General features: G+C 43.4%; 1 protein-coding gene across 1 annotated transcript in view; it reads right to left on the bottom strand.

Moving 5' to 3' along the window:
• LOC311126069 (engulfment and cell motility protein 1) overlaps positions 1–25,017 on the bottom strand; it is a 148,031-nt gene that overhangs the window by 29,726 nt on the left and 93,288 nt on the right. Inside the window, exons 15-16 of the mRNA XM_084158473.1 lie at positions 22,851–22,959; positions 5,060–5,196 (exon numbers count right to left, since the gene is read on the bottom strand). Coding sequence (XP_084014599.1) covers positions 5,060–5,196; positions 22,851–22,959 — 246 coding nt within the window. The remainder of the gene's footprint in view (positions 1–5,059; positions 5,197–22,850; positions 22,960–25,017) is intronic.

Here is a 25,017-nt window from a genome sequence, read left to right as displayed (position 1 = left end):
CAGAACAGTGTAGAACAGAGTAGAGTAGAGCAGAACAGAGTAGAAACGGAGTAGAGTAGAACGGAGTAGAGTAGAACGGAGTAGAGTAGAACGGAGTAATGTAGAACAGAGTACATTAGAACAGAACAGAATAGAGCAGAGTAAAGGAGAACTGAACAGAGTAGAGTAGAACAGAGTACAGAACAGAAGAGAGCAGAGTAGAACAGAACAGAACAGAGTAGAACAGAACAGTGTAGAACCGAGTAGAGTAAAACAGAGTAGAGTAGAACGTCAGGCATTACCCAGGCATTACCCAGGCACCCACCCGCTTCTCCTCTAGCTCTCCCCTCCCTCCTCCTCTCCTCCCACCTCCCTTCCTTATGCCCAGGCTCCACTTACACAATCTGATAGGCCAGGCAGAAAGCAGGGAGAGGGGGGCATTGTGTGTGTGTATGTGCGTGCGTGCGTGCACGTGTGTGTGCATGATGTGCCTGCGTGTGTGTGTGTGTGTGTGTGTGTGTGTGTGTGTAGGATTGAGGGATGCTCATTCAGCTGTGAAAAGAAGAAACAGTCACTGGGAAAGCCATCAGTGTAGTAGAATGTGCAGCGTAAAACACACGCTGTCACTACAGGGCCACAAATAAACGTGGGACTACAGTAGCCGCGCCACAAAATGGAGGATGAACAGACAAATGGCCCATCCCAAATGGCCCCCTATTCTCTTGGTGGTGCACTACTTTTGACCAGGGCTCTTAGGGCTCTAGTCAAAAGTAGTGCACCATATACGGAATAGGGTGCCATTTGGGACGCATCCAAACCTGGAATCACTGTTCCCACTGAATAGCATAACACTAATCTACCACAGCATCTAAAACACAGATTCCAGTTTTACACTGTGAGGGGGGGGGGGCAGACCTACTGACTTCTAGATTGACACCAATGCTTCATTTAGTGAATATACAGTTCACCCGTGAATATACAAGCCACCCGTAAATATACAAGCCCACCCGTGAATAAACAGCCCACCCGCGAAAAAACAGCCCACCCGTGGCCATCTCCTCTCTATAGAGCTGCTGCCTATGCTGTCTGACTAAATCACTATTTTGTAGTTCTTCTAAGTAAATAAGGCATACTTTTATGACTACTGAATAATACCAACTATCAATCACTTAGATCACGTATATTCAGGTAGAGATACCTTGCGAAGCAACTGCTCTCTATCCCTCTAGATCACACATTCTTCTGTTTCTTTTACATAGCAGCTGTAAAAGAAACAAAGACTGGACAAGTAGGAGGCAATGGATTATGGTCATTGTAGTTAATTTAAAAAATATCTGAGCTAAACTATGTAGAATATTGGCCTGTTGGAAACAACAACATCGCACAGTTCGGGCTTGATCTGATTTATCTCTAGAGAAAGTGTGCAATGTGCTCATTGAGCTCACAGAAAAACTCTGAATTAAATGGAATTCATATAATTGAACCGAAGTTGGTCAATTAGTTGTTTAAAAAGTACTATGGCCAACAGATGGGCCCCTCACCTTGGTCTTCAACCTAGGGCCATGTGGGGCCCCTACTAACAGTCTATGTCTATATATAAAATTGTCAGACTCCAGCCACCCAAGCCATAGACTGTTCTCTCTGCGACCGCATGGCAAGCGGTACCAGTGCACGAAGTCTGGAACCAACAGGACCTTGAACAGCTTCTACCCCAAGCCATAAGACCGTTAAACAAGACTGCTAAATAGCTCATCAAATGGCTACCCGGACTACCTGAATTGCCCCTTTTTTGTACTAACACTCTTGCAATGACTCTATGCACACACACTAGACCCTACCCATACATACTTACACTGAAACCCCAACACACACCCGTACCCAGCTACACGAGGGGGCTAAAGGGAGAGGAGCCCCCTCAGTTTTAGTTTTATGTCCCGAAATAAAAATGACAAAAAAGTTCAAATGACTGAGTGACAGGTTGGCGCAAAATCTGTATCTCCTGTGTCAGCACAATTGACAGAGCACACCACCGTGTGTGTAGGGGGGCTATGGAAAGCCACTGGGGTGGTTAGGTATATAAAAAGTGGGAAAAATACTTCTCATCTCTGTGGTAGGCTCAGTGAATAACGTGATAACACCTCCGGCTGTAATATTTGATTTTGATCTATAAGGGCGGGGTCAAGTTTACCAGTCAGGCCCTGGTGAGGACGCTGTGTTGGAGGCCGAACTGTCTCCTTCCTGCTCCTCTGCTGTTCCTATAGGGGGCACTCTGCAGGAGTGTCTGTCCTATGATGGGGTGTGGGAGGTTTTCATCCCAGCATTGACTGACACTGAATTGATTATGACCGAGCTCTCTTCGGAGCCTGGAGAGGAGAGGGTGTGCTCTGACCCTTTCCCCGGGCTTGGAGAGAAAATGACTGCACCGCAAAATGTTCCTGGGTGGGGCACGGAAGTTGTTTCACTGCTGGGGGGGTCTAGAGACAACCCCAGTGTCCACTGTGCATCGTTCGGGAGAGAATGCTCCCTTACCTGCTTCAACAAAGGCCCATGCGGGGAAGTTTGTGCCACCGCATCGCCAAAACGTTAGTGTTTAGTGCCTGGGGAATGTGTTCATCTGCCTCGGGGCAACTTCTATGATGTTCCTTTATTTACTCCACCAATCTACATCCACCAAATGGAGATACCATGTTGGTCAATATGTACCCAATGCTAGTTTGGAATGTTCCATTCTGCCTTGCTGTCACATGTCTATTAGTTTGGGTAGTGTGTGCGTTTAAGGGGGGTGGTTAGAAATACTGAACAGTCATGATTTCAGTTGAAGGGAAATAATTCAAATTCCTGCCCACTATCTGTTTGTGTCAATTGTTTGTAAATGTTTATCAATGAAATATATATTGATCAGTGAAGTTACTGTTAATCCCAACATAATCCACCATTAATTTAGAATGTTTGGTTATGGAAATGTTGATAATTCATTAAATATAATATACATTCATATCATTATCATTCTCCAAGTGGAAATGTTGTTTGGAGAGCTCACAAACTGTGCAACACTTGTGATAAAGAACTTTTGGTTTATTTAATTGCATTTACCGGTTTACTGTCAATGTCTTCGTTGTCTTTGTTTGGAGAGCATGTGTCCAGGTTCTCCGTCATGTTTTAATGTTGTGAGAACGCAGCGCTTTAGCGTGCATAGATACAGTATATACGAATAACATTACAGAAACATTACTTTTATACCAAGTTATTTCCACATAACCGCTCGAAGGACCATGAAAAAGAGCGCCACATCTTTCGAAGTCTAACTTTATAAGGTGCCATCTTTTTCAGGCTTCAGGAAGGGTTTTGTACGTAAGCGTTTATTTCAGCACTTTGTTGATGGCCTGTGGCCTGTCATGCAGGCTAACAAAACCTGAAAAGATCAATACCGCAGCTCTTTGGCATCACATCTACAGCAGAGCAATGCTGACCAACACCTTGTACACTGTCTCCCTACTGCTCCTGACAAACAGATGCTACACCAGCACAAGCACAAGCACTGTGTGTCTCGACACAAATAAAAACAGCCAGCGAGCTCACTCCTGACAAAGGGGAGCGGGGACACTAACACGTTGAATGAGCGCTTATCCCAAATTATAACGTCACCTTCAGGCAGTATAGTACAGTATACATCCTTATATGACAGGGTGGTACGGAGGTGCTGAGAGCAGAGTATAGAGGGGGAAAAAGAGATGGTGAGATTTGTCAGCATTACCGGGCCTAAGTTGGCAAACAAACACATACAGACTGTGCTGTTTCAGGAGAGATGGGTGCCTTTACTGCAATGTTACACAATGTTACACAGTGTGTGTGTCCCAAATGGAACCCTATTCCCTATATAGTGCACTTCTTTTGACCAGAGCCCTATATAGGGTATAGGATGCCATTTGGGACACAGCCAATGACTCACATCATGATGCCTCAAAACAAGACAGGGTGTTGAAGCTACAGAGGAGATTGGTGGTTAGTCAATAATGCACACACAACAAATACTACCTCTGTTCCTACAGTAATCTGATGATCTTCTGAAACAGCAACAGTCTACCTGCTATTGGTACACTATCCAAGCTACCGTTCTGCAATTTCATTTGACAACAGAAAAAAAAGGAATGTTCATATGATGCCGTGTACAGTACTAGAATACTGGTTGGATTGGCTTAGGTTTCCAATATCCAATAATACGTTTACATTTTCTATGCAATCTGACAGTCTGGCAAAGAAACTGACAGACAGTGACTGAATCAGACTTCCTCAGAGACAGCGACTGAATCCGACGTCCTCAGAGACAGCGACTGAATCCGACTTCCTCAGAGACAGCGACTGAATCAGACTTCCTCAGATGTGTGTGTGTTGGGGGAAAAAAAGGTTTTCATCTGAATAAAACAGCATTTTCTGCCTGTTACTGAACCCAGGAGTTAAATAAGCAGTGAGACCAACCGACGGAAGAGTCTAATGTGTATTTCATGTCAGACAACAATTAAGAATTTAATTTGAAAGCCCGGGGAGATGAGCTCAATTCCCTTTCCTCTCAATCACTTCTAAAATAAGACACGCCTCGAGGAAAACCCATCTGGAGAGACATGGCTGCGTCCCTATGTAGTGGACTACTTTTGATGGGCTTTGGCCAAAAGTAGTGCACTATGTAAAAACTCCACTTGACTTGGGCCATAATAAACTACAGAAGCTTTCCTATACGAGCTGACAAATCTAATAAAAGAAAGAAAACCTAGCCCTACTGAATCTGCAGGCTTTTGTTCAAGCCCTACACAAACACACCTGATTCAGCTAATCAAGGTCCTGATGAGCAGCTGATTAGCAGAATGGGCTGGAGTAGAATCCTGCAGCAGGGTAGCTCTCCAGAAAGAGGGTTAGCTGCCCCTGCAGAAGTATTACCCTTTGAAAATTAATACCATTTGCCATTTTAGCAGACACTTTCATCCAAAGTATTTTCTGCATGGGTGGCCCCAGCGGGAATCGAACCCATTATCCTGACATTGCAGGCACCATGCTTTACTAACTGAGCCACAACGTCCACCCTCACCTTGTTGAAGTCTTCACTGGTGGCCCTCATCTCCTTCCAGGTCTTGTTGAGCAGCTGGATGCAGATGCAGAAGAACTCTTCGAAGGAGCGGTCGTGGGTGAAGAACATGGGGTGGAAGTCATGACCGTTCTCACTGGCTGCGAGGACAGAGGAAGACAGGAGAAAGCGCGGTAAGCCTTGTGTTTGAGAGACAAATTTGACATTTTCGACATTTGATGTTCTCCCTACCAGAGATTTTGACACTGGATGTTTGGATGTTAGATGGGAAACGCAATTTTTCTAAAGATCTTGCAACAATTTACAGGTCGGCAGGCAAATGCTTAAGTTCGGCGTTATAATGTTAGGTCTTAAGGCGACATCAGGGTGTCTGAGGTTTAAAGACCTGAGAATGAACCAGCCTTTAATTATAATGAAGATCTCTTGCATGATAATCTATACATACAGTTGAAGTCGGAAATATACACTTAGGTTGGAGTCATTAAAACTAGTTTTTCAACCACTCCACAAATTTCTTGTTAACAAACTATAGTTTTGGCAAGTCGGTTAGGACATCTACTTTGTGCATGACACAAGTAATTTTTCCAACAATTGTTTACAGACAGATTATTTCACTTATAATTCACTGTATCACAATTCCAGTGGGTCAAAAGTTTACATACACTAAATTGACTGTGCCTTTAAACAGCTTGGAAAATTCCAGAAAATGATGTCATGGCTTTAGAAGCTTCTGATAGGCTAATTGACATCATTTGAGTCAATTGGAGGTGTACCTGTGGATGTATTTCAAGGCCTACCTTCAAACCCAGTGCCTCTTTGCTTGACATCATGGGAAAATCAAACGAAATCAGCCAAAACCTCAGAAAAAAAATTGTAGACCTCCACAAGTCTGGTTCTTCCTTGGGAGCAATTTCCAAACACCTGAAGGTACCACATTCATCTGTACAAACAATAGTACGCAAGTATAAACACCATGGGACCACGCAGCCGTCATACCGCTCAGGAAGGAGACGCGTTCTGTCTCCTAGAGATGAACATACTTTGGTGCGGAAAGTGCAAATCAATCCCAGAACAACAGCAAAGGGCCTTGTGAAGATGCTGGAGGAAACAGGTACAAAAGTATCTATAGCCACAGTAAAACAAGTCCTATATCGACATAACCTGAAAGGCCGCTCAGCAAGGAAGAAGCCACTGCTCCAAAACCACCATAAAAAAGCCAGACTACGGTTTGCAACTGCATATGGGGACAAAGATCGTACCTTTTGGAGAAATGTCCTCTGGTCTGATGAAACAAATATAGAACTGTTTGGCTATAATGACCATCGTTATGTTTGGAGGAAAAAGGGGGAACTTGCAAGAACACTATCCCAACCGTGAGGCACGGGGGTGGCAGCATCATGCTGTGGGGGTGCTTTGCTGCAGGAAGGGACTGGTGCACTTCACAAAATAGATGGCATCATGAGAAAGGAAAATTATGTGGCTATATTGAAGCAACATCTCAAGACATCAGTCAGGAAGTTAAAGCTTGGTCGCAAATGGGTCTTCCAAATGGACAATCACCCCAAGCATACTTCCAAAGTTGTGGCAAAATGGCTTAAGGACAACAAAGTCAAGGTATTGGAGTGGCCATCACAAAGCCCTGACCTCAATCCTATAGAAAATGTGTGGGCAGAACTGAAAAAACTCTGTCAGGAGGAATGGGCCAAAATTCACCCAACTTATTGTGGGAAGCTTGTGGAAGGCTACCCGAAACATTTGAACCAAGTTAAACAATTTAAAGGCAATGCTACCAAATACTAATTGAGTGTATGTAAACTTCTGACCCACTGGGAAAGTGATGAAAGAAATAAAAGCTGAAATAAATCATTCTCTCTACTATTATTCTGACATTTCACATTCTTCAAATAAAGTGGTGATCCTAAATGACCTAAAATAGGGAATTTTTACTAGGATTAAATGTCAGGAATTGTGAAAAACTGAGTTTAAATGTATTTGGCTAAGGTGTATGTAAACTTCTGACTTCAACTGACCATAATCCCTGAGGTTATTAGAACAAAGATGACATATCAACCCCGGTTATCAAACCAAGGCTAACCAACCCCTCACCTGCACGGAGGCAATTAGCAAACACTATTCCCTTTTCTTTTTTCACAACGCTTTGTATCTGCATACTGCATACTGCCATACAGCATACTGCCATACTGCCATACAGCATACTGCCATACTGCCATACAGCATACTGCCATACTGCCATACTGCATACTGACATACTGCATACTGCCATACAGCATACTGCCATACAGCATACTGCCATACAGCATACTGCCATACTTGTATTTTAGATTCCCTTTTCACTTGTCTTTCATTTTTTTTTATTCACTGCTGTTGCACCCATGAATTTCAGCGTCTAAGACTGCCATGTGAGTAGCGGAACATGAACTTGAACTGGACTACCTCCCAAATGGCAACCTATTCCCTATAAAGTGCACTACATTTGACCAGGCCCAAAGGGACACACTCTAATCTAAAGTCAGTGGTATAAGATCCATCAGTACGGAGATTCCCCATGGGTCCAGATATACAGTAGCTATACAATTCACATGTTGCCCCTCTGATGAACTAAGACAATTTCATCCAGTTGATTATAGAATGAAAGCGATGGTGGGGCACACACACACACACACACACGTGAGGACTATGGTCTATAAATGGGACTGCAGGGTTTGGTTTGATTCATTCATTTATACTGAACAACAATATAAACGCAACATGTGAAGCGTTGGTCCTGTGTTTCATGAGCTGAAACAAAAGATCCCAGAAATGTTCCACACGCACAAAAAGCTTATTTCTCTCAAATGTTGTGCACAAATTCGTTTACATCCCTGTTAGTGATCATTTCTTATGTGCCAAGATAATCCATCCACCTGATAGGTGTGGCATATCAAGAAGCTGATTAAACAGCATGATCATTACACAGGTGCACCTTGTACTGGGGACAATGAAAGGCCACTCTAAAATGTGCAGTTTTGTCACACATCACAATGCCACAGATGTCTCACGTTTTGATGGAGCGTGCAATTGGCATGCCGACTGCAGGAATGTCACCAAAGCTGTTGCCAGATAAATTAATGTTAATTTCTCTACCATAAGCTGCCTCCAAAGTCGTTTTAGATAATTTGGCAGTACGTCCAACCGAGTGGCGCAGTGGTCTAAGGCACTGCATCGCAGTGCTAGCTGTGCCACTAGAGATCCTGGTTTGAATCCAGGCTCTGTCATAGCCGGCCGCGACCGGGAGACCCATGGGGCGGCGCACAATTGGCCCAGCGTCGTCCAGGGTAGGGGAGGGAATGGCCGGCAGGGATGTAGCTCAGTTGGTGGAGCATGGCGTTTGCAACGCCAGGGTTGTGGGTTCGATTCCCATGGGGGGCCAGTATGAAAAAATAAATAAAAAAATAAAAATTAAAAATTAAAAAATTAAAAATACAAATAATGTATGCACTCACTAACTGTAAGTCGCTCTGGATAAGAGCGTCTGCTAAATGACTAAAATGTAAAAAAAAATGTAAATAACCGCAGACACGTGTAACCACGCCAGCCCAGGACTTCCACATCCGGCTTTTCACCTGCGGGATCGTCTGAGACCAGCCACCCGGACAGCTGATGAAACTGAGGAGTATTTCTGTCTGTAATAAAGCCCTTTTGTGGGGAGAAACTCATTCTGATTGACTGGGCATGACTCCCAAGTGGGTGGACCTATGCCCACCCATGGCTGCGCCCCTGCCCAGTCATGTGAAATCCATAGATTAGGGTCTAATACATTTATTTTAATTGACCGATTTCCTTATTTGAACTGTAACTCAGTAAAATTGTTGCATGTTGCGTTTATAATTTTCGTCAGTATACATTAGACATTTCTCTCTCTCTCTGTTCAATGTGTTTGGTTGCATGTGCCAGATGGCAGCCTTCTATTCTGGTTATTCTTGAGGGACTGGGCTCCCTAGTCTGCCTGCCTACAGACACAGTTCACAGGGAATGTTCTCAATTATCCAGAACGTGGAGCACACACTATGGGCCTTTTCTGTTGTTAACAATTCCACAGGCATCGATAACAGAGACGAGACAAAGAGTTATTCTCCTGTACTGTGTGAGAGGATGAAGGCTCTGAATACTGCACGACTCTGATGGGAGGCTTCATGTGGGGATTAAAGGGAATGGCTCCCTCCTTCTCCTCATTTCCCACCTCTTTCCTCCCTCCTTTCTCCCTTGTTCGCCTCCTTTTTCCTCCCTTGTTTCTCCTCCTGTCCTCAGCCAAGTGTTTAGTGAATGGTGTGGCCAGAGAGCTAATCTAACCGTTTCCTGAGGGAACTCCATTAGACTGCATTAGACTGTATTACAGACACCGGGAGGGAGAAATCACTGTGTGTTTATTGGGTTCCCGAATTCATCATAAACTCCCCACTGAGAGTGACATTTGGTTTCTCAGCTCAATCCATCTACAGTGCCTTCAGAAAGTATTTATACCCCTTGACTTATTCCACATTTTGTTGAGTTACAGCCTGAATTCAAAATTGATTAAATATATATTTTTCCTTCAACAATCTACACACAATACCCCATAATAAGAAAGTGAAAACATTTTTGCACATTTATAAAAAATGAAATACAGAAATATCTAATTTACATACGTTTTCACACCCCTGAGTCAATACTTTGTAGAACACCTTTGGCAGCGATTACAGCTGTGAGTCTTTCTGGGTAAGTCTCTAAGAGCTTTCCACACCTGGATTGTGCAACATTTGGCCATTATTCTTTAAAAAAATCGATTTTGAAGTAGATTTTAAAAAACTAACTTAGGAACTCAGGAAAAATCACTGTCTTCTTGGTAAGCAATTCCAGTGTAGCTTTTGCCTTGTGTTTTAGGTTATTGTCCTTCTGAAAGGTGAATTCATCTCCCAGTGTCAAATGGAAAGCAGACTGAACCAGGTTTTCCTCTAGGATTTTGCCTGTGCTTAGCTCCATTCCGTTTATTTTTTATCCTGAAAAACTCCCCAGTCCTTAATGACTACATACCCATAACATGATGCAACCACCACTATGCTTGAAAATATGAAGAGTGCTACTCAGTAATGTGTTGTGTTGGATTTGCCCCAAACATAACACTTTCTACTCAGGACAAAAAGTTGATTGCTTTGCCACATTTTTTGCAGTATAACTTTAGTGCCCTGTTGCAAACAGGATTCATGTTTTGGAATATTTGTATTCTGTATAGGCTTCCTTCTTTTCACTCTGTCATTTAGGTTAGTGTTGTGGAGTAACTAGAATGTTGTTGATCCATCCTCAGTTTTCTCCTATCACAGCTATCAAACTCTGTAACTGTTTTAAAGTCACCATTGGCCTCATGGTGAAATCCCTGAGCAGTTTCCTTCTTCTCCAGCAACTGAGTTAGGAAGGACGCCTGTATCTTTATAGTGACTGGGTGTATTGATACACCATCCAAAGTGTAATTAATAACTTCACCATGCTCAAAGGAATATTCAATGTCAGCTTTTTTTTTTTTTTACCCATCTACCAATAGGTGCCCTTTGCGAGGCATTGGAAAACTTCCCAGGTCTTTGTGTTTGAATCTGTGTTTAAAATTCACTGCTCGACTGAGGGAGCTTACAGATGATTGTATGTTTGTGGTACAAGGTTTGAGGTAGTCATTCAAAAATCATGTTAAACACTATTATTGCAAACAGAGTGAGTCCATGCAACTTATTATGTGACTTGTTAAGCAAATGTTTACTCCTGAACTTATTTAGGCTTGCCATAACAAAGGGGTTGTATACTTATTGACCCAAGACATTTCAGCTTTTCATTTTTAATTAATTTGTAAAAATTTCAAAAAACATAATTACACATAATTACATTATTGGGTATTGTGTGTAGGCCAGTGACATTTTTTATTTATTTAATCCATTTTAAATTCAGGCTGTAATAACAACATTTTGATAAAGTCAAGGGGTGTGAGAATACTTTCTGTAGGCACTCAGTGATATTGCGACTAACACCTTAGAGAAAGAAAACATTTCTTCAAGCTATTTCATTACCATTTCGATTTTGTAATATTTGAATCAGCAAGGAATCTTATAAGACTATTTAAGCATTCTGAACGGTGCCATTACCGGTACGTCAGTCAGCTAAGAGAAGAGTAGAGACAAAAGAAGCAACACCCACCTGCTTACTGGACAGGAGGACACATTTCCCCTGGTTGGCAGAGTGGGAGGAGGGGGAGGGGGAGGGTCAGGTAGAGAGGTGAGGAGAGTGGGAGGGTGAGGGTAGGGGAGAGTTAGGGAAGGTGAGGAAGGGTGAGGAGAGTGAGGGAGGGGGAGAGGGAGAATGAGGAGGTGAGGGGGAGTGAGGAGGTGAGGGAGGGTGAGGAGGGGAGGGGGGTGGAGGAGTGTGAGGAGGGGGAGGAGTGCTTCTCTGGGGGTGTTTACTGATAGGGCGAGCAGAGGAACAAGGAGGGGAGCTGACTGACTCGCTTCAGACTTTCAGAGAGACAATTATTTGTTTTAACCTTTATTTAACTAGGCAAGTCAGTTAAGAACAAATTCTTATTTACAATGACGGCCTACCTCGGCCAAACCAGGACGACGCTGGGCCAATTGTGCACCGCCCTATGGGACTCCCAATCACGGCCAAGTTGTGATACAGCCTGGAATCGAACCAGGGTCTGTAGTGACGCCTCTAGCACTGAGATTCAGTGCCTTAGACCGTTGCGCCACTCGGGAGCCAAACAGGTGGGTCTCACTACACTGGGACAGGGTGGCTGCAGAGCTGCAGTCCTGGAGCTCTCTGCTTTGTGATGCATCCTGGAGTGTATTTAGTCACGTAAAATGTTCTGAACATTGCAGATAGAAATATAATAAATAGAGCTGACACGATTCCCTATTCAATCTAAAATAAACCATATTTGTTCTACACAATACTTTTCTATCTGAATGTTCTGTAACAACCTCCCTCCCATTACCGCCAACAGCGCTGGACACACCCGAGGTGACATTTGCTGGCATGTTCAGAACCTTTTCATCCCCATGCAGAGAAGTTATTTCTTCACGTTGTATTATTCATACTTTTACTCTCCAACTAGGGTAATGTCTCCTGAATGATAACTGAATATTTAATCTGACAAACACAATTCTCCCACGCTGAACAAATAATTGAAGATATAAATAATTACATCTGGGCCGTTCTACACGTGACTAGCAATATGACGACAAAACATCTCAACTCTGTTATGGTGAGAATATGGCCTGCAAGGGAGGTCAGCTGCTAATGTGAGAACTGATAATGGCCTTTGTATTGAAGTTTGCATTGAAGAGGTTACGAGTTACGCCCCAAAGTCTTGATTCTTACAACACTTGATACACTTAGATTTGTAATGGGCGTGTCACAATACAATGAATGGAACAAATACATTACTGCATAACACAGTGTTACATACGTAAGCAGTAATGCACAGACAGAATGGAACACTGGGACACTGGTAGACTATTTGACTATTTCCCTTCAGTCAGTCCTGTGTGTGTCTCTTTCTCTCCAAGAGGTTAGAATTACACAGCAATAAGACCATATAGAGACGTTCTCCAAAGAACAAACTGCCATCAATCTTCTAATGTACAGGCTGGGAATTGAGGTAATTTCAAAAGCTACAGTGAATGACCAAAAGACAATACTTATTTATTGTTAAATTATGTCTTAGAGAAAGAAAAATACCATGTCCTTCGGGAGTGGCAGACACACTGAACCTCTTGTCCTATACTACGACACACACACACACACACACACACACACACACACACACACACACACACACACACACAGAGAGAGAGAAGGGAACAGGATACTAGAGACAGAACCAAGAGGAAAGGTGTTTGTCCTGCTAGGCTATATGTCTCAATGAATCGGACACTCTATACCTCTGTGAATCTTCACCATGGAGACGGAGGTAGACTTTCATTCAAGTAAGTAAGTGTGCCCTAGAGTTACATTTACATTTTAGTCATTTATCCAGAGCGACTTACAGGAGCAACTAGGGTTAAGTGCCTTGCTCAAGGGCACAGACAGATTTTTCACCTAGTCGGCTCGGGGATTAGAACCAGCGACCTTTCGGTTACTGGCACAACGCTCTTAACCACTAAGCTACCTGCCGCCCTGGTTCGAGTTAAAGTTTTTCTCCGCCTCAACGACAAACTATATATTAAGTTGAAAATTACTCACTTGCCAGACGGATACCAATCAATTCACCACATGCTATACTGTTACCCAGGGGTTAAAAGGGGCATAATCTAAAATGAAGCCCCCTTATGGAAACTAGGCAAATTGCAACAACACTTAGCCTGAAATCAAACAACTCTCCCCCCTCCCCCACAACAAAATTGCTTTTCTTTAAAAAACAAGGACATTTCTAAGTTACCCCAAACTTTTGAATGGTAATATATATATATATATATATATATATATATATATATATATATATATATATATATATATATACACACATACACACATTTTAGTCATTTAGCAGACACTCTTATCCAGAGCGACTTACAGTTAGTGAGTGCATACATTATTTATTTTTATTTTTCATACTGGCCCCCTGTGGGAATCGAACCCACAACCCTGGCGTTGCAAACGCCATGCTCTACCAACTGAGCTACCTGCCGGCCATTCCCTCCCCTACCCTAGACGACGCTGGGCCAATTGTGCGCCGCCCCATGGGTCTCCCGGTCGCGGCCGGCTACGACAGAGCCTGGATTCGAACCAGGATCTCTAGTGGCACAGCTAGCACTGCGATGCAGTGCCTTAGACCACTGCGCCACTCGAGATGCAATTTATTGTATTATTATACAAATAAAATAAAAGTGCATTCTGATGCAAAATTGCATTCTAATGGTGCATCCTTCTATTTGTCAACCCATAGGGCTCTGGGTCAAAAGTATTGCACTATGAAGGCAATAGGGCGCCATTGCTCCCTACAAGCCCTGGTCAAAAGAAGTGCACTACAAAGGGAATAGGGTTTCATTTGGGACTCATACATGGTGAACAGCTGAGTTTCCATTCCCCTTGTCATCAACAGAACTGGCTTTTAATGCTGCGTTTAATACTGTGTTTATTGCTGTGTTTAATGTGAGAGCTCTGTCGAGTAAGATCGGTTGTATTTGTTGCCTTATGGCAATTACATTTGAAACTTCAACTTTAAACAGCAGGACTTAAATATTTTAACACAGTTGTGGTCAAGAAAGACTATGAAAAGCTGATCAGTTTTCATACAGTACGTGGTTTGATGTAAGGTATAGAGTAGTAACTCTTCAGACAGGAGAAGAGTCTAGAAGATTGGTTAAGATGTATTAGATGGAGAGAAGGTGACTGACTGGACAGGGGGAGAGATCAGGGCTGGCATGTAAACCAGTGTGGTGAAAACAACAGACCAGAGACTGAGACCTGCAACAGCTCACAGACTCTAATACAGACAGACAGATACACACACACAATCCTAACATCCGTCTACTAACACACATCTATCCTAAGATCCGACAACTATTGGCTTAATAGAGGAAAAACAGGCAGAGAAATCAGATCTTTCTTATGAGAAGAATCAACTTATTTTATTCCACATCTGACAGCGCTGCCCGAATACATACGTGAAAATAAATCAAATTATTCCTACATTAAGAAACACACACATCCATTCTAAACCACACAGCCCTGTTCAATACATAAATAAGAAGCAGAGAAATCAAACCATTCTTATTTCGGTAAATTATTATTTCAGATTGTTCTTCACATCTATTCCTTATGCGACAGCCATCCCCAAATACAGAGGAATAGAGACATTTTACTTGTGCAAATAAACACGTCTCTTACAGTCTACTACCAACAGCTGCCCGAACAGAACAAACTCGGATTCTTCTTCTGTCTCGCACACCAAGCCAACTCAAAAAACAGACGTCGGAGCAATCTCAACATTACAATGCATCTAATCTACAACAAGAATTTTGTCAGTGTGTTTTGTTAACTGGGCAGAGTTGATTTTTTTAACTTTACATTTCACTGCATTAGCAGTCAGTAGGAAACAACCCATGCTTGTGTATGTGCCTGCTGTCTTTTCAAATAGCCGCTTGTTTTCAGCACAGGGAAGAGCTACGCTCATTGTAGACGCGCTCCGTCTCAAAAGTGTAAAGTGTAGAAAGTGGTGTTCTTTCCGGTCTCCTTCCTTTCATTACAGGTCCCCTGTAGCTCAGTTGGTAGAGCATGGCGCTTGCAACGCCAGGGTTGTGGGTTCGTTTCCCACAGGGGGCTAGTATGAAAATGTATGCACTCACTAACTGTAAGTCGCTCTGGATAAGAGCGTCTGCTAAATGACTAAAATGTAAAACATTATCAATCTCCAGGAGTTGTCCTCACCGTGTGACCTTACCAGGAATACCCTGGCACTATAGTTGTGGGCTATAACTACCACCCCAGAGATGTTCCTTGCAATATAACATAATCAGGAAAAACTCTGGTCCTACTCATAGGTGATAGGAGTGGATGGGATTAGACTGTATTGCTTTCGCCTGTCAAGTCACTTTAGATCAGAGTGGATGAAGGAAGGGAGATGGACGAAGAGGGAAGATAAACTTCTTTAGAAATGTAGCTCATCCGCCCTTTTACTCCTTCCACCCCTTTTAGTCTCATCCTCTTCACCCATAAGAAAATCCATAAGAGGATTTACTGGCTAAAACCACATGATTTAACCAGTCACTTCAAATAGGATAATTCCTTTAAGCTAATGTTCGGATTCTCCAAAGTTCTAACATCAAACCTGTAGGAGACAGTCTCAGCGGCAGTGCAGAATGAATTCTAACCAGGCCTGGATCTCCATTGACCAGGGTTTCGCTCTTCAGTCGGTAGTAGTAACAGCTTCTCTGTGTACTGGAAGTGATCCCACCAATGATGAAAGTAAGCTATAAAGTAAGTGAACCCAGTAAGAGGAAATGTAATGTATTGTCTAAAATTTGTGTAGGCTTTCATCCACACAGCAGTAGTCTACAAACTCAAATACTTTGGTCTCTGATGATTTATTGAACAAATTTGATTTTCTTTGACTAATCATTAGGGAGAGTAGAACAAGCTTCTAAAAGCAACATGCTCCTTCTCTCTTCAACGCCCAATTTCTCACTTGGAGGAAGACCAAGAAGACATTCACACCATCTCTCACTGTTTGTGTGTGTGTGTGAGCGCGCGTGTGAGTGTTCGTACCTCTGGCTGACAGTGCTGCTTCACTACGGAGATGGCTGGACTATTTCCCTGTGGCATTTTACTAACCAGTCCAAACACATCACGGCACCCTACCTCTCAGTAGTGTGTGTGACTGTATGTGTGTGTGTGTGTGTGTGACTGTGTGTGTGTGTGTATGTGTGTGTGTGTATGTGTGTGCACAGCAGGCACCTCAGCCATGTCATCACAGAAGGATGTGTTACTGCTAATCAGTTTGAGACCCTGCTCGGTTCACACAAGCACACAGCAGAGATGAGCCACAGAGGGAACAACAGTGACTGGACAACAACAACCTCATCACAGGTAACAGCTGATGACATCACTCAATTCCAAACAGTCAGACAAAACTGACATCACATGATTCATACTGGTTTGTCGTCACAACACTGTGTTAACCCGATGAGCTAAAGCCTAGGCATTACCTCAGAGAGCATTCACGGTAAACATTGTGCATGTCGGCTCAATCGTAAACTACCTTTAAAAGTCAAGTTCAACGCTTTGCTCTACAGAATGGATTTAGATACCAGCATCCATGAGACAGGTATGGAGAAGGCCATGGTAAGTCTGAGACCTGCCCAGTCCTGTCTGTCCTCTGATGTCCTGTCCTCTCCTCTCTGTCCTGTGTCTGAAGGAGAGGAAATGCCATGAATCAATAACCAGGACATTTTCACCGCCAATCTAAATAACTTCATAAATATTACATGGGCCTTTTTTAATAGAGGAAGAAAGAGAGAGACGCGGCCAGCCTGCCTGCCTGACCGACAGGGATTCCATTAAGGCCTGTTCTGGGGAAACATGCTGGGCTGCTGACGATAAATCTTTTAAGATCTGCGGTGGGGTGCTGGAGAGGAGGAGTGGTGACTCATGGACACCTGGAGTTGAACATGAATACCACACACAGTCAGAACCAGCCCAAACAAGCCCCCTCCATTCCCACCCCGCTCACCCCACATCTGCATACAAATACAGTGAGGGAAAAAAGTATTTGATCCCCTGCTGATTTTGTACAGGAGGGTGACAAAACCCTTGTTGGCAATCACAGAGGTCAGATGTTTCTTGTAGTTGGCCACCAGGTTTGCACACATCTCAGGAGGGATTTTGTCCCACTCCTGTTTGCAGATCTTCTCCAAGTCATTAAGGTTTCGAGGCTGACGTTTGGCAACTCGAAACTTTTACATTTACATTTTAGTCATTTAGCAGATGCTCTTATCCAGAGCGACTTACAGTCAGCTCCCTCCACAGATTTTCTATGGGATTAAGGTCTGGAGACTGGCTAGGCCACTCCAGGACCTTAATGTGCTTCTTCTTGAGCCACTCCTTTGTTGCCTTGGCCGTGTGTTTTGGGTCATTGTCATGCTGGAATACCCAACCACGACCCATTTTCAATGCCCTGGCTGAGGGAAGGAGATTCTCACCCAAGATTTGACGGTACATGTCCCCGTCCATCGTCCCTTTGATGCGGTGAAGTTGTTCTGTCCCCTTAGCAGAAAAACACCCCCAAAGCATAATGTTTCCACCTCCATGTTTGACGGTGGGGATGGTGTTCTTGGGGTCATAGGCAGCATTCCTCCTCCTCCAAACACGGCGAGTTGAGTTGATGCCAAAGAGCTCCATTTTGGTCTCATCTGACCACAACACTTTCACCCAGTTCTCCTCTGAATCATTCAGATGTTCATTGGCAAACTTCAGACGGGCATGTATATGTGCTTTCTTGAGCAGGGGGACCTTGCGGGCGCTGCAGGATTTCAGTCCTTTACTGCGTAGTGTGTTACCAATTGTTTTCTTGGTGACTATGGTCCCAGCTGCCTTGAGATCATTGACAAGATCCTCCCGTGTAGTTCTGGGCTGATTCCTCACCGTTCTCATGATCATTGCAACTCCACAAGGTGAGATCTTGCATGGAGCCCCAGGCCGAGGGAGATTGACAGTTATTTTGTGTGTCTTCCATTTGCGAATAATCACACCAACTGTTGTCACCTTCTCACCAAGCTGCTTGGCGATGGTCTTGTAGCCCATTCCAGCCTTGTGTAGGTCTACAATCTTTTCCTTGACATCCTTGGAGAGCTCTTTGGTCTTGGCCATGGTGGAGAGTTTGGAATCTGATTGATTGAATGCTTCTGTGGACAGGTGTCTTTTATACAGTAACAAGCTGAGATTAGGAGCACTCCCTTTAAGAGTGTGCTCCTAATCTCAGCTCGTTACCTGTATAAAAGACACCTGGGAGCCAGAAATCTTTCTGATTGAGAGGGGGTCAAATACTTATTTCCCTCATTAAAATGCAAATCAATTTATAACATTTTTGACATGCGTTTTTCTGGATTTTGTTGTTGTTATTCTGTCTCTCACTGTTCAAATAAACCTACCATTAAAATTATAGACTGATCATTTCTTTGTCAGTGGGCAAACGTACAAAATCAGCAGGGGATCAAATACTTTTTTCCCTCACTGTATATAAATACAAACCAGAGAAATGTCAAAACAATATTTATTTATGGTGGCGACTGTGGCAGTAATTGAATCTCGGGTCGAATGGAAAAGTTCAAGCGGAATGCACATTGCCTTTGCTGTCTGCCACCCACCCACGTTGCTGTGGAAACAGAGAAAGGTTCTTTCAAACTGATCTGTTGACCTGAGTATGTTCCAGAATGCCCTGCGTCCTTCATACGAGCTCTGACCCAGCAATCTGCTTGGCGGCGGCGGTTGTTGTTGTTGTTGTGTTGGTGTTGTGTGATAGGGGGATATTAAGCCACAGCACCCTATTTAAAAAGGGCAGTAGGCTACAATGACCTCAAGGTATAAGCCAAGGGGTGGGTCCCAAATGGGACCCTTTTCCCCAATAGTCAAAAGTAGTTAACTATATAGGGGATAGGGTGCCATTTGGAGGAGATGTTGCTCTATAAAAGAGTGGGATGGGATAGTGGAGGGACAGTGGGGATAGAGAAAATAGGCTAAAACTAAAAAGACCGAAAGATGCCCCAAGCACTGCCAGAATCCTGTTGTGTGATTAGCCTTGGTAGATTGGGAACTAAGAAGTCCAAAACCCACCAGAGGTTTATTGGCATTTCACGGCGGCAAACAAAAGTTAATGATCCGAGAAAAAATTTGTCACGGTTGGCGCAGAGATGACTTCCTTATCGTGAAGAGAAAGAGCTCTGGCTTTGAACATTACCTTCTCCTCCACACTAACACAGGGTGTTTCATTTTTTCCCCTCTTTTTTAAAAGGCAGTCCATTACTATTTAATGAAGAATTCTGCCACTGAGTCGCTTTCCGACTTCATTTAACAACGTTTTGGTGTCAGTGGAGGGTTGCGTCAGTTTCTCTACCCTCAAACTTTTACAGTAAATCATTTAGAGGCCTCCTCGGCTGCAGCTAGCGCACGGCTCAGAATGGCTTTATCTAACTACCTCTAGCCATCCTGTCCTCCCTCCTTTCCTATAACAACCTTGATTTGTGAACATTAAACCTCCCTTTTTCCATTTTCCTCCAAACTTCCATGCGCTTGGATGCTCTGTTGAATTACACTGAGTGCAACTCCAAGTGTCATAATGACTCTTTAAATTGCTACGCTTCTGTCTGTTGGTTTGCACTGAGACGGAGTCAAGACGTGATGCCAAATTCTATGTTGTCATCTTGTCACTAATAAAATGCTTTGTTTTACACTGAGTGTACAAAACATTAGGAACATGACATCCCTTATTGATGTCACTTGTTAAATACACTTCAATCAGTGTAGATGAAGGGGAGGAGACTGGTTAAAGAAGGACTGTTAAGCCTTGAGACATGGATTGGGTGAATGGGCAAGATACAAGATTTAAGTGCCTTTGAATGGGTTATGGTAGTAGGTTTCAGGAGCACCGGTTTGTGTCAAGAACTGCAACGCTGTTGGGTTTTTCACGCTCAACAGTTTCCCGTGTTTATCAAGACTGATCCACCACTCAAAGGACAACCAGCCAACTTGACAACTGTGGGAAGCATTGGAGTCAACATGGGCCAGCATCCCTGTGGAACGATTTCGACACCTTGTAGAGTCAATGTCCCGATGAATTGAGGCTGTTCTGAGTGCAAAAGGGGGTGCAACTCAATATTAGGAAGGCGTTCTTAATGTTTTGTACACTCAGTGTATATATATTTAGTGTGACTGTCATCCCGTACCCCTTCCCCGTCAGTGTCTCTCTGTCTGGAGTGTGTCGTGTCTCAGGCCTTGACATGGACTGGGGGGTTCTGGTGGGTTCCACTAATTCCACTCCATTAGTCATTCAGCATCTTTTTGTTTTACAAGCATTTCGCTACACCCGCAATAACATCTGTTAAATATGTGTATGTGACCAATCAAATTAGATTTGATTTGATCTAGCACAGCTACCTGCCTGTCCCATATACCATCCCTCCTCTTAGTGAAGCCATTATACATACGGTACTGTAGTGTACAGTAGTCGTCAACATTAACTTAGTGCTTGAGGAACAGAGGATAAGACATCCACAGCCATATCATGTCTGTGAACATAAACAAAAACGTGACCGACATGAAAAAAAACTTCTGGGGATAAAACTATACATGTAATTTATTCAACAATTATAACACCAGGTGTTTGCCATTGACATCAAATATTTTTTTCGGTTGGGACACGTGCCAAGTAGGCATTAGGCACTTAATAGGAGAAAGAAAAGTTGTGTGTTCCAGCCTGTGATAAGAGGGGGGCAGACAAGCCTGTCAGACACAGACCAGTGGAGCATACCACCAGACAGATGGAGATGGAGGCTCACCCCTAGGGACTCTAGTGTCACCGAACACACACGCCCCTCCTCCCCCCTCTGAGCTGTTTCAGCCCCTGTTAACACCTCACACCAGGCTTTGGGCTCCATCTCATTTGAACTTCATCAAATCAGAAAGCTAACTGAATTCAATGTGTGGATTGAAAAAAAAAAAACTCCTCATTGAAGATGAATGGCAGTTTTCAACTCACATGATTGAAAATCAATGAATCAATTGAAAACTGCCATTGACTTCTTGAAATGACTGACTTGAAATGGAATTCACCACAACCCTGCTACACACTGCTGCATAGTGCATAGTCTACCACGTCTTCATGACCCCTTCCATGGCCATCAATATTAATGAGTATAAAGGCTATTAAAGTTAGAGCGCAGAGTTACCACAGACTAACCAGAACCATGTATGAGAGTCAAGGTCAAAACTGACATGTGACTTTAATACAGAGAGTCCACAGCTGAATACCAAAGGAAATCAGAGATAGGATATAGGCTTTAAGATTTGGATTTCAATTCCAGAGGTTTGGATGACAATGCAGACCCAGAGTACAAGTCTTTCCAAACCATAACTGTCAATCAGTTCTTCAATGCTTCACAGATCCTTACCAAGAGGTGGTCTCTTTTTCCTAACACAGTAGAACTTCTAAATCAAGGTTTATTCTTTAGGTAGGCTACATTTACAACCTTCCCATCCCACTAAGATGAAGTAAGCAGATAGGGCTCCTATTCAGCCTTACATGATGTACTAAGGAGTGGATAAGGGCAGAAGCGCAGGGAGTCTTTTTCCTTGAATGGAACGCGGCCCAGCTCTTCTCCCCCTGGGCAGTGCGAATCCCAGACAGAGACAGTGTATTAGGAGGGGGAATAGGGCGCACTTGAAGCCTACGCACTTCATCAATAATTGATGAACTCCAGCACAATTACAAAGTATAATGGGTCCTTTTATCTTCACTGCAGGAGACAGAGTCTACTCTTCTAGTCTGACAGACGGTAAAAACGCTGCAGAGGTTATTCTCCTCCCTCTCTGTCTGTCTGAATGGCTGGGCTTAATGTGAAAACAGGCAAAGAAGATGCTTTTTTACCCTCGTATATCAAAGTGCCTCCCCAACCCATTCCTCCGGTACCAATCAATAGGGTTAGAGGTCAACGGAGAGAGCTGCCCTCGAAGAGTCACCCAATCTGCAGTAGTTCCGAGAACATGTGACTGTTGGAGCTACATTTACCAAGCACTAGCCAATCAGATTTGGAGATGATGAGGAAGAATGTGGCCGCAGAGAAACACTCCAGGTACTGTGGAACTTTTGTGTTTGATTCCTTGGCGTTTTGTTGATCGTTTGTTTTCAGAGGACCATAGAATGTGACTAACTAAGACAAAAAACATATTCTGTGCATCAGCTCGTTCAAATACCTTCATCTGTGCAGAGATACTGTCTGGTACTCAGCACCCATACAATCCACAGAACACCATTGTCAGTAAATCAGGGTCGTGGCAAAAAGTTTTTCACTGGAGCAACAGAAAACTAAAACAAACGTTTCTTATTGGACAATTTCAGGTAGTCCCTCCCCGTGTCGGTCCGTTTGCTTCTGTTTGGTTGCCAGTGAATACGACCATATAAGCACACTATGATCTAACTGGAACAACGCCCCCTGTTGGGAGGCAATGATATGTCACCTGGCAGGTGTTGAGGTGAGGGTAGTTAATACCAGTAAAGACTTACGCAGCTCTCCCACTTTGAGGGTCTCACACAGCATCTTGGTCAGCTCGATGCTGCTGCGGCCGAACGGACACTCGTGCTTGTCCTCACGACTGCTGTTCTCCAGAACAATCTGGAACAAGGACAGAAAGTCACTCAAACCATCGATCCATCAACGTTTTCGCAAATACTTTTGTCAAGCATTTAACAGCTACCCAGGCACAGACAGAGACAGACAGAGATAGAGACACAGACATAAAGACAGACAGACAGACAGACAGACAGACAGGCACACAGAAACAGACAGACACATCCCAACTAGGGCCTTTAATTAACTGGAACCATGTGACCCTTGATCTATTAATCCAGTGAGACCACACTGAGGTCATAGTTGACAGAGATGATTCTCTTGGAGAGAGTCGGAGTGGGACATAGAAACCAGAGGCAGCAGAATGTCACCAACAGGACAAGGAACTGGGACACAGCTAACCGGATTATCCTATCTCTATGGTACCATCTTAATTCAATCAAAATCAAATCACATTTTATTTGTCACATGCACTGAATACAACAGGTGTAGACTAACAGTGAAATGCTTACTTAGGAGCCCTTTCCCAACAATGCAGAGTTAAAAAGTAAGAACAATTTGCAAAAAAATATAAAAATAAAAATAGCAACACAATAAAATAACAATAACAAGGCTATATACAAGGAGTACAGGTACCGAGTCAATGTGCAGGGGTACGAGGTAGTTGAGGTAGTTGAGGTATTATGTACATGTGGGTAGGAGTAAAAGTGACTAGGCAATCAGGATAGGTAATAAACAGAGTAGCAGCAGAGTATGTGATGTGTGTGAAAGAGTGTGAAAGTGTGTTTGTGTGAGTGTGTGTGTTTGTGGCGTCAATATGCATGTGTGTGTATGTTTTGTGAGTGTATGTAGTGTGTGTGTGTGTGTGTGTGTGTATGTGTGTATGTGTGGGTAGGGTCCAGTGAGTGTGCATAGAGCCAGTGCAAAGAAAAATAAATACATTAAAAGGGGTCAATGTAAATAGTCCGGGTAGCCATTTCATTAACTGACATGACAAATCTTTTCAGCCTCCTGAGGGGAAGAGGCATTGTCGTGCCCTCTTCACGACTTAGTTGGTGTATTTGGACCATGATAGGTCCTTAGTGATGTGGACACCGAAGAACTTGAAGCTCTCGAACCGCTCCACTCCAGCCCCACCCAGAGGTCAGACTAAGGACAGCAGCTATTGGAGGTTATTACAGTATCAGTCATTATACTGCACCTTATCTACCGCCGATGTCAAATCTCAAAGACATTCCAATCTCAATGTGACATTGCTTTGATTAAAAGACATCTTTCCTTCTACATAAACATAAACATTAACATTGCGAAAGCCTCTATTATTTACATTTGAACCTTGTTTGAACCTTAAACGGTCCACTTGCACACGGCGTGTTTAATTCATAAATCAATTCCCCATGTAAAAAATTATAACGTTGCCGCAGCGACAAGCCTACACCGGAAACCATCCTTATCATCGTCGTGGTGACAGTTTCATTTGGGAAATTGGTGGCTGTGTTTTGTCACAGCAGCGGGCAGAGGAGAGGGAAGGGCTGGCCAGTGTGTGTGTGTGTGTGTGTGTGTGTGTGTGTGTGTGTGTGTGTGTGTGTGTGTGTGTGTGTGTGTGGTAGGTTTAATATTAGATGGACAGTATGCCACCATCCTTTCAATTCCACATTTATTTTCACAGGTCATCCACTGCCCTTCTACAAGGACGCATGCACGCACACAGGCAGGCACACACACACACAATCACTCACTCATAGGCATGGGATGCCCACTAACCAAACCAATGGCACCTGCCCACAGTTTAGGCTGAGTTAAATTAATTCAGGATTAATACATAAACTTGATTTGATTTAGTTGCGTCCTTGTATAAAATGTATTGTGTTTGTCACTGAAACTAGGAAATTGACAAAAAAAACATCGGCAGGATTCCTTTCTCTCCTGTGAATGTGTAGATTTGTTAAACGTAGCCATATGCTATAGTATTGGTTTGACTGAATTCCAAGGCTACATATTGGCATGGTGTTTCAGACAGACTGCTTGGACAGAGCCCAGGGAATCTATTGAGTGAGGGATGGGCCATGGAGTGATAGAGAGAGTTTAGGCAGTGTGTGTGTG

This window comes from Coregonus lavaretus (assembly GCF_964263955.1).
Source record: "Coregonus lavaretus genome assembly, chromosome: 3".
NCBI lineage: Eukaryota > Metazoa > Chordata > Actinopteri > Salmoniformes > Salmonidae > Coregonus > Coregonus lavaretus.
Note: the sequence above shows the minus strand (reverse complement) of the source record. Positions and strands in the feature narration are given on the sequence as shown.